Here is a 15,924-nt window from a genome sequence, read left to right on the forward strand (position 1 = left end):
ATCAATAGAAATAGAATTATGGCTGCATCTTTCAGTCATTGATACAGTCATTTCATGATATTGAGTTAAAATTAAAAAGGTGTAATGTACTGTAAAAAAAACGAGTGTGATATTGATTTGTGACATGGTCATCTTTCTGCCACGAGATGGCATAATTGCATTTGTAAGACATTGGCAACAGCTCAGTGCATTTTTCTTTTCATATTAAGAGCTATCTAATCTTGAACATGAATTCACTTGTGAAATTCGGCACATTTTTAAAACTGTAAAATGCAACTTGACACCAGTCTCCACAAATATATGCATTATCATTACATTTATTACTGCTAAATTTTGACGCGGACGTGTCTGCTGCGCTGCGACTGGAATTCCCTCAGTACAGACTAGACAAGTAAGGGATGGTCATTAAAGACAACTACTGGTGTTAAAGGAACTATAAATTAACTCAAAATGAACACACTAATTTGGACACCCCTAGAAATAATCATTATTACAAAAGGCTGTTTTCTAAATTATTTTGCCACGCGCAGGAGGTTGTATGCGCGTACCTGGGCAGGGGGCAACGTCCACTCAAGCGCTCGTCCTCGACGTAGCGCTGCAGGACATCCTGGGACCTTTTGAGGAGCACGGAGAGCGCCATGCGCGAGATGAAGCCCTCCTGCGGCGTGGACGCCTTGTTGCTGAAGGAGAACTGCAACAGCGTCTCGAAACACACCTTGGAAAACTCCTCCCTCATGCGCACGTCGATTTCTGCTTCTGTCGATAGATACACACACACACACAGTGAAGCCCAGGGATGGGCAACTGGCGGGTAAATTATTTCGAAGCTCGTTTGGCATCAGGAGAAAATAAAGACAATTCCAGAACCAGGAAACAGAAAAAGCAGAACTTGTTATTGAAAAAAAATTTTTTTTTTTAAATCAGATTATTGGTGATAAATGTTTTATTTGAAGGCCATATCAGTCAGAGCTTAAAATTGTCCCATCTCACCTGTGAACGAAGGCGACTGTGAGTGGATGGATCCTTTGTTGAGCATAGCCATGATCTGACCCACAAAGTCTTTGGGGATGAAATTGGCAAACGGTAAAATCTCCGTGCTGATCAGCTGGACCACCTAATCGGAGACGAAAACAACACATGCCGTCACAAACAAAAAGACGGGTCTTCGCAAGTCAAATATGGTGCGTTCCTATTTCTATTTATTGACCTACCTCCACATCAATGGCTTCATTCTTCTGAAATTCCTGAATGGACAAGTTATCTGGAGGCGAGCTGTAAAGCACATATTTTAAGTGTAATCCTGAAAAAACATTGATATGACACTAGTGCACAAAAAGGGAGAAGCCAGACATATATAAAGTCATCAATAAAGATCGATATTGTGTGTCGGAAGCCATTTTGAATTGATACAACTTGGACGACGAAGACACAGATGAAGTCCTGATTCCCAAACCAAATTCCAGAAAGAAGAGACAAAGCAGAAGTAGTCTTGAATATTTAATTTGCTCCGGCGGAAACTGTAATGCGGTAATTTTCTTTGTGCTTATGAAAAGTCATTCTATATTTTATGCTTCACTGCCTTTTGTTTTAATCTTGAAACTCATAACGTGTTAATTCACGCTTAGTTTTCACTGAGTTCGATGACTACTCACAGTGCCTGATGATACCAATCTGCAAATTAAGTTTCATCTGGTTCATTGAGCTGAGGACTTTATTATTATTTTAACTCATTCACTGCCATTGACGGCTATAGACGTATAAAATTCATTTGAACTATTTCTATTAGTTTAACTTTTTTCCCACTTTTGTTAACAAGAGTATGAAAACCTAGATTTTTTTTTATTGTATTAGAACAGATATAAAAAAATTGTGATTAATCGTGAGTTAACTAGTGAAGTCATGCGATTAATTACGGTTAAAATGGTAATCGCCTGGCGCCCCTAATTTTTTATAATCTTCTTATTTATTTTTTTAAGATTAAAAATTAGATTTTTTTTTTACAATTATTATGATTTTTTTTTAAAGACAAGATTATTAAAAACTAGGGGTGTCAGGTGATAAAAAATGTTTAATCGTAATTAATCGCACGACTTCACTATTTAACTCACGATTAATCACAAATTTGATATCTGTTGTAAATGTACAACAAAAAATGTTTTCTAGGTTTTCATACTCGTTAACAAAAGTGGGAAAAATGTTAAACTAATAGAAATAATAAATAATGAATTTATGATGTCTATAGCCGTCAATGGCAGTGAATGAGTTAAATCACTAGGAACCAACGTGACATTTGTGTGGCTTTGCTGTTTTGGGCGTATTTAATGAATAGATTAGTTTTTATTTTATTGTCTGTAAATATCTGACCCATACATCACACTTCTAAGCACTACATTAGACTTTTTCACCCCCACTTTTCCATTGACATAAACGCCATTAGCCCACATTCAACAGTGACACCCACATATTGTCATTTCAATCGCAAGGAAGCATATCAGAAAAACACAAAATGTGTGAAATGTTGCTGTATGCTTTGAATGGGGAAAAAGCCAGTCAAAATTGCACACAGTGCGATTTGCATGGAAAGTAAAAGAGACACGATTTACCGTCCCGCATCTCCACAATATAACGTTTACGTTAAGATGAATGAGGGATTAAAAAAAATTACCATTATCAATGTTTTTTTTGGACAAAAGTGCTCTTCATTGCCTTTTTGACCGTTTTCTTGCTATGTAGTAAGGGCGCAAATTTACAGAATTATTTTACAGTATTGCGTTGACCTTTTTCGTTCAATTACCAAATGAATTACGGTACTGCTGAATAGTAGAGTACTAGTAGATGGAAACGTGGCGCTAAAGGTGCTTTCAGATGCTGGATCATCGCACTGCAATCAACCACTTTACTTTGTTACAGTTGGCCCGCGTATTTATTTAGTTTGGATCCTCGGCTGCCTTTACGAGAGTCGTTTCATGTTTCACTGCTGAGAGCATTGCTGGAATAAAACCTCTTGGAGTACGCATGCACTTTGCTGCTGCTGCTGCTGCTGCTGCTGCAGGGCCTGAGTTGATGGTCTCCCTCTTTTATGACTGTTGTACATTTATCATTTTTGCAGACTTGCTAAGTTGAAAGCCACACGGCAGGACATAGAATGGGTAGGTGTGTATTTTATTGAAACTGAACAGCGTTAATGGTACGCCCTCACCTCGGGTTGTCATCATGACAAAAGGTACTAATGCCATAAAGTGTATTTTTTTCAGTTAGCCCTTGGTAATTAAAATTTTGAGTAATTAAATTTTTTTTTTTTTTAAATGACATCAATTTAAAGTTGCATTTTGCACTAAAATAAGAGGGGTGTCAAAATTAGTGCATTCATTTAGAGCGATTAATGACCGCCCCTGTACTGGGGGAATTCCAGTCGCAACGCAGCACAACACATCCACGTCAAAATTTAGCAGTAATAAATGTAATAATAATGCATATATTTGCGGAGAAATGCACTTGAGCTGTCACCAATGTCTTACGAATGTCATCTAGTGGCAGAAAAATGACCTCAGCACAAATAAATATCACAGTCATTTTTTACAGTACAGCACATCTTTTTAATTTTAACTCAATTTTATGAATTATTATGAAATTACTGTATCAATGAGTAAAAAATGCAGCCATATTTCTATTAGTTTAACATTTTTTTCCCACTTTTGTGTTAAGAGTACAAAAACTAAGGGAAAAAAATATTTTATTGTACATTTAAAACAAGATATATATATATATATATATATATAATTTTATTTTTTTGCTTTTAGCCTTTTAATTGATAGGACAGCTGAAGAACTGACAGGAAATGGTGGCGAGAAAGGCAGGAAAGGACCTCACATTCCGGGAATCGGGAAACCGGGGTCGCCTGCTCCGAGGAAGAGCCTCTACACATGGTGCGGGTGCCCAACACACTGAGCTGGCCATCGGCCCAGAACAGATATAAAATTTGCGATTAATCGTGTGATTAACTCTTTTACCGCCCAAAATGTTTGATAGTAAAATCCAAATGAATGCCGCCAAAAACGTTAATTGACGTTTACTATGTTTTTTCTCTCTCAATGAGCAGGGAAACGTCTGTGCAGCGCTGCCTTGTCATTGGGGTTGTGAAATCCCAAAATATCCACTAATAATGGCCAGCAGATGGCAGCATTGTATCTCTTTTCAATGGCCTCCCGGTAGTATGAAATTACACTGAAACATGACGCAATAGAACGTTTTCAAGGATGACGTGAATGATCAAAGCCTTTGTCACATTAAATCTAATTCACAGAGCGTCACTAAGCAAAAAATATTCGTGTCAAAGTCACCGTTGGGCAGAAAATGTACCTTTTCACAAAAAGCTTATTTTCTCCTTATCTTTTCAATTTTTGCTCAATGTCACTCAAATTACCTATTTTCAAATGGCGATTACTAAAGAACGGAATAAGGTGGAAACATACTTTTTTTTTCTAATGAAAGAATGAAACGCAATCCTTTGTTTGGTACCCACCATGTTTATGTAGTTATAGCACAAAATATTCTGTTTGCCTTGAAAGATTAGTTAAAATGCTCAAAATTGGCTGGCACTGTCGGGGTTGTGTTTTGGATAACGTATAGCAGTAAAAGAGTTAATTACGATAAAAATGTTTAATCGCCTGACACCCCTAATAAAATACATATTGTTTGTTGAAAAGTAGTGCAAACAATTGTTTCCCTTAAGGTGATGAATAATTGTGATTAATGAGAAGCATTGATTCTGTCTCATATGACTGCAAATAAATTACAATAATTTCTGGATTACAAGCCGCTACTTTTTTCCACTTGCATTCAACCCTGCGGCTAATACAAAGGTGCGTCTTATCCATCAGATCACAAGGGGGCACAGCGTCAGGCAGAGCGAAACAAACCAAGTGAGCCCAAATACAGTACAGGAGAGACTGAACAAGAGCGAGACATTATGGAAAATAAAGTAACATAAAAACACCTGCGGCTTATAGTCAGGTTAAATTTAGCTAGCGCGCCCTATAGTCCAGAAATGACTGTACCAAAAATTCTTCAAATACCCATCTTGAGAGCGCATGTATAAATACCATCTTCACTGTTACCTTTTGGTAAAAAGAAAGTCTTCAAAGGCGTTGGCCAACTCGGGCCACATGGTGTCAAACTTCCCCGAGGAGGAGTGCTGGCGGGCCACTGGCAGCCCGATGGACAGAACCTTGAGCAAGGAGGAGACGGCCAGCTTCCAAGTGCTCTCGGACGGACACGCGTACTTCAAACCTAGGGGCATTCTCAGCGTCTGGAGGAGGATGGGAGGAGACAGGAATGGGTTATGTGATTGAGGCCATGCCGGCAGTTACGCAGAAGAAAATGCTTATCTTTCCATGCGTTTTTCAATGCAGGCTTTTGAATTTTTTATTTTTTTTTGAAGATGTGGAACTAACCATTTTAATTAAAGACACTCAATGGGGAACATGTGTGGTGGTAAGTAGCTGAAATTTCATTCATTACAACTAAAAGTGTATTTCTTGGCAGTCTTCTTTTTAGGGAACAGCTGGCCGTGTTGTTATGGAGATAAATAGGGTTGGGCTTGGCATTTACGTCCATCCGCGGGGAACCTTTTTTCATAATTTCTTGGCAAATTAACGCTCTTTGGTTGGACGTTGCCTAGGAACAGCACTTAAAGGGAGCTTTAAGAAAAACGCAGACCTGGGAAAGTAAAATAAAACACACACACACACACATGGAACAACTTTTAAAGATGTATAGAAAAGATTTGCTGCTGTAAGTGGAAAGCGTCAAACATCTGCGCATGAAATTACTATGATTTGTTTATAACAGATTTAGGAGTAACCCAACGCGGCAAGGCCGAAGTTGGCATTTTGCTTATGTCGGCAGATGGAAAACACCTGCTTCGACTTCACTAATGGAGAACATCGTCATTTAGCTCGACGCGAGTGTGCTGGACAAACCGTTCACGACTCAGCAATATTCGGACAAAAATACCTCCAGATGGGTGCGAGTGACCCAACTCGCAGGTTCTTTGAGATACGAGCCATCGCTTTGGCCAATTTTATTTTGCTTTTGACTCGCAAAAATTCTGCTTAAGTACTCCAGTAATGAAGGCTATCCAAAACATAGCAAACCTAAAAGAACAAAATCCAATTCCGTCTCGTCATTCCCCGCGTTTGCACCAGCCCACCTTAATGATGCTCTGCAGGACCTTCTCATTGATGACTGCCTTGTGGCACGCCGTTTTATGGTACAGCTCCACCAGCACTTCCAGGGAGCGCTCAGCAAAGGGCACGTAGTTTAAGGCAACCCATTCCGCCTGCAAGGAGGGACACATTTAAGGAGGGGGGGGGGGGGGACAGCGGGCATTAGCAACCCATCTTAAAATGACTGCCACAATTTCTATTTGATGTCACATAAATAAAAATGTGAGTAGTTAAGACACATTTTTTTATGAGCACAGAAGTTTCACACATACAAATTTGTGCGCTAAAAGTAATTATCACCGTGCGCGTGTACAATTTAATGTGACAAGATCATAAGGCTTCGGCTTTGATTGACAACGTTAGGGAGGTATCAGCTTTAACACGGTTTATGATTGTGCACCACAATAATACAATATCATGATGCAGTGCACACAAACAATGATAAGCATACATATAGAATTAATACCTCAATGACACTGTCACTCAAAACAGAGCCGTGTATTTTTGGGCTGTGCATTTGGAACCGTGAGTAAACAGTGCATAGTAGGTTGAGTCATGCGGCCATCATCATCAGTTACTGATCCCACAAAGAGAAAGCAAAGAAGAGCAGAAAGAGCAAAAAATAAAAAAAATAAAATAAAATAAAGAATTATTAAAATAAAATGAAAAAAAGACTCTTGGAGAAACAGGTGTTCTTTTCATTTTAAAATGTAGTATTATTTAAATTGAACGTATAAAAAATAAACTTGTTGCCATCTGCCTGAAGATATTTCACATTTATTATTTTGTTAAAAATTATTTAGATTTTTTCTATATATTTTTAATGTTAACTCGTCTCTAGGTGCAAAATGGTGTCCCGGCCAACCACATTTTTCCCGACATTCATATCAATGTTCATACTTAATACAGAGCAGGAAGTTAATTTAGAAATGTAATGACTAAAACAAAAAAGTGTAATTTTTTTAGTTACGCAACATGATTTGGGAAAAAAGAATCCAAACAATTCTAGTATTCTACCTTACAATTTGTGTTGTCTGTCAGTGAATTTATAGTCTAAGTAAAACTTTCTTTCTACTAGTAAAATAAATTGTAAAAAATAATAATTAAAAGCTTAAAATGAGCTCAAACTCAGTCAATACTGCGAGGCGAGCAAGGGGGTGCCCTTTTATAGTAGAACCACACAAACACCAACAAAAACACAAACATTGGGAGGCGATGACAGTGCATAGGAAGTTAGCGGCAGGCAGAACGTGGAGTGAGCGAGACGCTCTCATGCAATGTGATGGCTCATCCCGCCCACCCAGGACAAGCTGCAATACACGAGCAGTAGTACACGTACGGCAGCTTACAAATACAGGGGATGGATGATAAAACTCACCGGCGCAAAGAGCTGGATCTAAAATGGTTATCCAGTCAGTGAGTAGTCCCAAGAAACAGAACAAGAAGAGATTGTAATTCAAGTTCAAATTGGTTTGTTGTCTCAATGAGGTTAAGTCATCCAGACAGATTTATGGGGAAACATTCAGTTTGACCGGCGAGCGGACAATGTTGGATGAGAGCGATATAGGCCACCCGCAACATTAGTATGGCTGGGGCAAGAATTTAGCTTGACCCTCTTACTTAAACAATTAAAAGACAAATCAAAATCAGGGGGTGCTGTATGGAAGACCAAAACTGCCAAAATTTAAAATAAATCAATGAATTAAAGTGAAAATAAAAACAGATTTAAAAATTATAATTAAAACATTTAAGACAAAAAATATATATAAATGGAAATAAAAACAACAATATATATATATACATCCCTAAATAAATAAATAAAAGTGAAAAAAAAATGAGATTCAAAATTTTTAAATAAATGTCAAAAATAAATACAGAATTAAATATGTAAATGTAATTAAATATCAATCAATAAATAAAAATGTTCTTGCACATTTATTTTTTTCATGCTGCAGACGCTGTCAGGTCGAAATGTTATTCAAGTGAGGGGGCGGTCCTAACGTGTCTTGGGCTCCGCTGTTGCAAACTGCCCAGTGTGAGCGGGTCGGCGAACAAGAAAGTCTCGCCAGCTTGCATGAAGAGCTCCAGCAATGGACGACTATCTTGTCCACTGTCACCACGACTTGCGACTTGAGTTGCTCGACAACATGGCAGTTTGCAATGGCGCAGCCCAACCCAAGACACGCTTAAGACCGCCCCCTCATTTGAATAACATTTCGACCTGACAGAGCGTCTGCAGCATAAAATAAATGTCAGAGCAGAGTGTTTTTATTGATTGATATTTATTATATATATATGTAAAAAAATAAAAAAATAATAATAAAATATATATATATATATATATATATATATATATTGTGTTGCTTTTATTTCCATTCATATTAATTTTTTCGTATTTAATTTTTCAATTATACTTTTTATATCCGTTTTTTTCCTCACTTTTATTCATTCATTTAGTCATTTATTTATTTTTAATTTTGGAAGTTTTGGTCCTCCATAGTGCTGAGTGTCAGATAGATTGAATTAGGGTTAGTGCTGGAAATGTTTTTTTTTTTTTTGCATGATTGTCTCAGCCTGCTAGTGTTAAGATGAAGATGAGGAAGCACATGCTGGATTTTAAAACTTAAGTGGAACTTCAAAAGTCGAACATACAATGACAATTTTTTTTGGGAATGAAAATCAATCAGTCTCTGCAAAAAAAAAAAAAAAAAAAAAGCTCAACATCACTATGTATATTTTTGTGCCTTCAAGCTGGGTTAGAGTAATGAGGAAGGGAATATGTTTCAAGATTGCAAATGGATGCCCATGATATCCGGTCAAGCTTATGCCAGGTTAGGAGGATGCAAAAGAGACTCAAAAAAAAAAAAAAAAACTGGCACTGTTGACGATGAAATGTTACCTGGTTGTATTTGGCATTGGCCACGTGTTTGGTTTCCATCCTGCCATACTGCGGAGGCTTGCAGGAGAACTCCACGAAGAGTAGCAGCTGTTCAAAGATGGCCGGGTACATGACCTGCAGGTTCTCTGGGCCCACACAGATGGCCTGCAGCGGGGAAGGAAGGAAGGAAGGCAGAAACAAACGCTGTTGACCGAGGAGACGACATCATCATCATACATCATTTAGCAAGGCCCACGCGCAGTTTCCCGGACGGACTGTGATGCATCATTGGAAGACATGGGTGTGCGCACTGTTAGAATCACAACTTAATTGTTTGTGTTTACATTTCCCGCCTTTTTAAAATGTATCTTTCAAGAGGGATCATCTTTGGGAATTGCACGACCTCCCGTGTTAATCTCGGGAGGTTGCAGGGAGTTCTCATGGCACTTTACTGGAACATAATCACTAAAATATTACTTTTAAAGCATTGTTGCTTCGTTATTGTACACACTCTTTGTGCTATGACAAAGGTTCTACGTATGAGAGTATTTCAGCGGCTGGTCTCAGCGGCTCGTGTTCAAAATGACCTTTTCTTATACTAGGCAGGATTGTTTATTTCCTCAACTGCAGTGAGAACAAGGCATCTATTAGGGGACACCTTGTACATCTTTGTTATGTTTTTATGGGCACTACTCGACTGTGTTCATCCTACATAAAATAAATCCACTCTATAAACTCTCTCTCTCTCTCCAACACACTTTTGCTTTAAACTCCACCATAAACATCAGCTTTACTGATGCAACACTGTGGTAAGAGCGTTGCACATTTCCGTGAATTTGTTGAAAACTTTACATGGGAAATTTGGAGAATAAATTAGATTAAACCTGGAATTTACTAAACGGGTGGTTAGCTAGGAAACGTAAAATACAGTAGAAAATGTCCTGTTAGCATAATTATGATTGATAATAATAAAGATTACAACTAGATTTCATACACATAAAGTGGTGTCTTATGAGTTTGAGTGAAGTGAGAAAAAAACAAAAGCGATTGATTTTGCATAGGTATCTTCTGCAAATGATAATTATTTTGAAAATGAATGCTCAAATATGGTATACCATCTAGTTTCACTTAAATTGCCCTCAATTCTCAGTTAATTACTATGGAACATTTTTTCCAAGTCAAAATATTCCCAAAATTCCTAGAAACTTTCTGTAAATTATCCACCCTTTTGCAACGCTATAATAACAACATGGAAAATTGAGCGTGTTAGGGAGCTTGGTTATTTTCTTAAGCGATAATTTGGAAACTTTTAGCAATATGCAAACACTAAACTCCAACACTTCCGGATCTTTAGTGTATATATATATATATATATAATACCAGATGGCATTTAAAAAAGGACATATTGTCCATATCTTCTTTGAGTAGAACAACTACTCCCTCCTTCTTTCTAAAGCAGATGTTTGGGAGTGAAAACCAAGACTGACTCCTGAGGAAAAGAAGACAGCGCAGACACATCTGGCCTTTATGGACCATGAGTATGCAGCAAGTTCTGATCCAGTTGTTGTCGACATGGCACAAGACAAAAACTCAACTCTCCTATAGAAAATCAGCCAGCTGAGACAGTAGATCAAGAACCTGACGCTGGTTGGCAGTCATTTGGCGTGCTGGGTAAAATACATATGGTTCTTCTTTAGCAGTTAAAACAAGTTTAATTAAGCCTTTGTCTTTCCTGGCAGATGACGTGGATGGATTGGATTCAACTCTGACTCACATTGCCAAACCTCTCACAATATCTGTGTAAGGCAGGCTGCATCCATGCAACGCAATGTGTGACATAGAGTCGATGCATTTAATGCTTTTCATTTTACCTTCTGCAAAACATCCAGAGCAGTGAGCACAGCTTCCTGCAGGCTGGTGAGCACGGCCTCGGTGTAGGAGGGCAGGATGAAGGGGGAGGCGTCGCTGCTGATGGGCACCGACACGGCGCCGTGGAGGATGACCCCCAGCTTCTTCAGGTCATCCATGCTGAAGTTGGCCTTGATGTGCTGGTACAGCGCTGGGAAAATTTGGACGAGTGCTGTGAGGAAAGGCTGGCTGGGGATGAAGGCGAGCTTCTCTGCCTGGCCACTAGGCGGCCTGGTGCTATCCGTCCCCGTCCGGTACCACGTATTCCACGCCGACCACCACAACGCCAAGTCCTCCAAGGCCGACTCCTCCCCCGGCGGAGGGGCCTGCAGCTCGGCGCCGTTGTAGCACGTCAGCCGCTCCACGAGCGAATCGGAACGCACCAGCGGTCTGCCGGGACCGGCCGCTGAGAGGGGATCGATGAGGACTGGCGGGACTCCCATGGCGGCGAACGCATCGGCTGCTTTGTCCGAGTCTTTCCCAGGCGTAACGATCTGCAGGATCTCTTGAAAGCTCTTGAGGGCGGCCAGGGATACTTCATTGTTTTTGCTGAGCGCAGCAGACTGGATGTGGGTTAGGAGAACCTCCCAGGCCTCGAAGAAGTCACCTGCAGTCACAAGGTAACATAGATTTTATTGTTTTGACTTTTTTTTTTTTTTAATTCTAGCCTTTTTCTTCTCTTATTTTGAAACGAAAGGCAGGGATGAGCTAATTATATGAATCAGGTGTGCTAGTGGGCGTGAACGTCTAAAACCTGCAGGACTCCGGACCTTGAGCACCGGAATTGGTGAACCATGGTTTATGGTTCACATTTTGCACCTGACTGACCTAACTTTTGGAGGAGGTAGCGCCGGGTGTTGAAAATGCGGGCAACCCCAGCCAAAGTCAGCACCCAAGTCTCGGCCCACTGTTTCTCGGCTGTGTCACGCGAGTGGTGAATGAGGATGTTCCCGCCGCCGGACTCGATCTTCTCCTTGTCCGCCGTGGTGGATGACGTCCTGACGCAGTTCAGCAAGTGGAACAACACCTAGTGGCACAAAGTTGAGCAAAAAACTGTATATTGAAGCTCTTTCGGGGCATTGGAGCAACAAATTTGGTCAAATAAGAATCATAAAGGCGCGTTTCCCGTGTGTCATTAAAATGACGTAACAGTTGGACGCTACCTTCCAGACTACAGTATGCCACGTTGGCTGATGCAGCAAAGTCCCATGGGCGGCGATGGTGGAAAACAACGTCTGCCCGGCGCTTTTGCGCACAGCGGGCCTTGGATCCACGCACAGTTCGCCTAACTTGGCATATAGGCACAACCACAGGCAGTCGAAGGGAGGGGCGGGATGGAAAGGCCTGTTCAGGGTCTCTCCTTTTTCCTGGGCCTGCTTTTGCTGGGCCTCCTCTTCCCTCTCCAACTCCTTTGTGATGGCATCACCCCTTTGGAAGAAGTAATCTGAAATGTTCCACTGATGCGCAGGGAAAAGGAAGTGGAAGTTAAAAGATTGGGAGCAGTAATTTGCGATACAAATGCATTATATGAGGCATTCATATATTAAAATTCTTGTGGAGTGGAATCTGATGATGGGCTTTTCCACAGCAAACCCATCCCAGCATGTCATTAACTCATCACTCCCAGCCATTTTCACTGAAGCAACCCCCTTCGCGCCCGGCTGTTTTACTGGATTTTGATTGATTTTGCAAGGCCCACAGAATATTGTGCTCTATTGCTATAAAAACATGTTACCTAGCAAAAGAACGATTAGCGTACAAAAGTACATTTCTATCTGTTTCCGTTTTGCAGTAATTAGCATTAGAATATAGTCTCATCATTATACACAAATCTGTTTAAAAAACTGTGGAAAATAACTTCTTTTGCAACATGACCCTGGTTGATCTCTTATACTCTGCGTCCACCCGCTTGCCGTTTTTTTGTAATAACTGCCATTGCTTAAAGCGATCTCTTCAGGTCAGAGGATGCATCAAAGCCTTCTGTATGCGCTAGCATAATAAATAAAAAAACATGAAAAACGTATACATACGTTTTTGGGACCATGGCAATATTTAAAATGGAAAGTTTTTATACATTGGGAGCAATGAGTTAAGGACCTTGCTTTGTGTGCTAGGGAACTGCAAACTGATAACTGTTCCCACAAGGTTAGAAGCATAATACTCCAAAACGTCTTCCTGATATGAAGAACTATGTGGTCTGTGTGCTCCCACGAATTCCAAAAATCTGCGAGTGATTGGCCATCTTGTCTCATTCTGTTTTCTGGGCGGTCATGTGACTGTAATGGAAGCCTACTATTAATTTTAAATGTTATTGTATTACTAATTTGAAAACACAACTACAATTTTACATGTGCTATCCAAAAACTATGTTTCATATTATATTATTATATATATATATATTTTTTTCTTTTTAAATGACAATATTAAAAGTGACCTAGGTCACTGATCGCACCTTTTGGTATTTACACACAATAATAAATGTGAGGGTATTGCAGAAAGACATCTGGAGTGAAGCCTCACCAGTAGTCCGATTGAAGTGAGACTAATGTTGAGCTCCTGGTTCTGTAGGCCGAAACTTCCGGCGACATCCACTACAATCTGGAGGCACGTGCAAGGCATGGTGGGTAGGAAGTCTGTCACCACCAACTGCAGGCACTGGAAGGCTGTTCTGATCAACGACTCACTGAGGACAGAGTGAAGACCATGTTCAAAGCATAGCGCACGCCGATATGAACTTAAAAAGATTCAGGCAATTGTAATCACACCTCCCCTGTACGTCTTACCCTTGATCATTGCGGATAGCTCCAATGACACCCAAGACGAGGGGCCAGCCGGGGCCCAGACTGTCCCCCTGGCTCTGGAGGATTTGCAGGACGCTTTCCAGCTGCTTCTGTCGGATGTCTGCGTGGAGCACGTTGGACAACTCCTTCAGGGGGTTTAGCAGCAGAAGCTGCAGCCGCTTAGAGAAAACACAGCCAGTCGTGCACTTCAGCATCGTTTAGTTTCACTTTCTTCATTTTTGTGACTACTTTTGGTTTTCTAAACTGTCATTCGCTAGATATTGGACCCCATAAAAGGCAGAGAGTCAACTATTCCATGAATTGTGATTGGTTCTCTCTTTGATAAGGGCTGGAAAGTGGCTGAGTCCAATCATACGATGCCATCACTCTGCGGGAGCCACACATAATAAACCAAGCTTGACTTGAGTCGCACACGCGTTCAAGATACCTGATTCTGGCTGAGTGGCGGCTCGTGCTTGTAGTCCAGGCCAGCTTTAATGAGGGCTGTCAACGCCTCGGCCCCCCACTCTCTCATCCTGGAGTTTGGGTGCTGGCAGACCTGCAGGACACATCACACGTACGCACAAATGCAAACACGGATGCACAGACGGCACCAAAGCATAAAAGTGCTCGCGTGTTTGTGGACGTGTGGGTGGATTTGTGTACGTTTTTCTTCGCCGCTGCATCAGCTCTGATTGCAGGGGGAGGTTCAAAAAAAGCGGTTTCCCAGCAGATTTCGGCGTAGGCGTGTGCGGTGTGTGTAAAGCAAACGGATGATAAAAAAATAGAGAAGTTTGCAACATACAAGTGTAATCAATCATGTTTGTATAGACACACATGAGAGATTCCAGGCCCATGAGAATAGTGCCATGTCCTCACAGACAAATATATTTAAAAACATGAATACAGTTGGGAATTTTCTAGACATTTTAGGCCACAAACAGCACTGGAGAAGATACAAAATCTGTGTATGTGTGGACATGGCCTGATTTTACATTTTTTGTCACAATAAAAAAAAAAAACTTGTGATAAAATACATGTTGACAGCATTTATATGCGAATGGAGTTTCCATTCACATATAGATGAATAGCATTAGCCGAATAACATAATTGCCCAAGTCATTCTTACTGTCACAATAACAATAAAAATCCAAATGTGCTTGCTAAATTTATTTATTTTTTTTTTAATAATCCAGGTCAGGGTACTTAACTTGATTAAGGCTGAATCAATGCAACTGGACTATTGTTCAATGTGTTGTGTTTCTCTTCTTGTGGTTAAAATGCATTAAAAATGACAGAGTCAATTATGCTATGACACAATGTCTTCATCAATACTGTCGAATTGATCATTTATATATCGTGTGAAAGTACAGCCCAGCCCAGCCCACACACAGAAAACAAACACTGCCAGATCCTGCTTTGGCATCACATCAAATTGCAAAAACGAAGACTGTAAGCACAGTGGACACATTATACAGCGGCCTCTTAACTCCCAACATGTTGACATGTGGAAGATAAGGACCGGGGGAGAGAGCAACAAAATGGACAAAGAATGAAAAGGCCGAGGAAGTTTGGATGAGGGTATCGTCGCTTACCTTCTGCAAAACAGACAGGAATGCAAAAGAGAGGGGGGGAGATAAGAAAGAAAATGTGAAAAAAGAACTTCAAAGACTTTGCTCACTCGGGGAGACTCCTCTCCCTGATATGAATGGTCAAAACATCACTCTTATAATCATTTTAGAACTTACATAAAACAAAAACACCAAGGTGGTCAACTATTAGGTCTTATGTTACCTCTAGTAAGTGTCCAGTCAGAGGCCTCCACAGAATCTCGATCCGATCCATGTTCACCAGACCCGTCTCCAGCAGCTTTGCCACGGCGAACAGGGACGGCTCCTGTGTGCGAGAAAATACTTTGAACTCTGACCTTTTCAATAACATGGACCCATTTAGATGACGTAAATCAATTGATGACAAGACAGCATTTACAACCTATAGAACCATTTGAAATATTTCACACTTCTCATGTTGAAAAAGTAAATATTTACCAAATATACACTGTAAGTTACAAGCAATCCAACTTGCAAGTTTATGAGTCGTTGGTTATTTTGTGTACTTTTTCGTGAGCAAA

General features: G+C 40.3%; 1 protein-coding gene across 2 annotated transcripts in view; it reads right to left on the reverse strand.

Annotated features, from left to right (window-relative positions):
* mon2 (MON2 homolog, regulator of endosome-to-Golgi trafficking) overlaps positions 1-15,924 on the reverse strand; it is a 34,311-nt gene that overhangs the window by 1,276 nt on the left and 17,111 nt on the right. Inside the window, exons 20-33 of one of the 2 annotated variants that reach the window (XM_086073595.1) lie at positions 15,588-15,689; positions 14,242-14,352; positions 13,797-13,972; positions 13,534-13,696; positions 12,177-12,470; positions 11,842-12,040; positions 10,977-11,620; positions 9,127-9,270; positions 7,606-7,623; positions 6,212-6,340; positions 5,118-5,308; positions 1,212-1,272; positions 991-1,114; positions 549-756 (exon numbers count right to left, since the gene is read on the reverse strand). In XM_086073595.1, the coding sequence (XP_085929721.1) occupies positions 549-756; positions 991-1,114; positions 1,212-1,272; positions 5,118-5,308; positions 6,212-6,340; positions 7,606-7,623; positions 9,127-9,270; positions 10,977-11,620; positions 11,842-12,040; positions 12,177-12,470; positions 13,534-13,696; positions 13,797-13,972; positions 14,242-14,352; positions 15,588-15,689 (2,564 nt within the window). The remainder of the gene's footprint in view (positions 1-548; positions 757-990; positions 1,115-1,211; positions 1,273-5,117; positions 5,309-6,211; positions 6,341-7,605; positions 7,624-9,126; positions 9,271-10,976; positions 11,621-11,841; positions 12,041-12,176; positions 12,471-13,533; positions 13,697-13,796; positions 13,973-14,241; positions 14,353-15,587; positions 15,690-15,924) is intronic. The other variant, XM_086073596.1, reaches the window with a different exon arrangement.

The sequence above is a fragment of the Leptonotus elevatus genome, chromosome 4 (assembly GCF_054856555.1).
Source record: "Leptonotus elevatus isolate MCC_2025b chromosome 4, RoL_Lele_1.0, whole genome shotgun sequence".
NCBI lineage: Eukaryota > Metazoa > Chordata > Actinopteri > Syngnathiformes > Syngnathidae > Leptonotus > Leptonotus elevatus.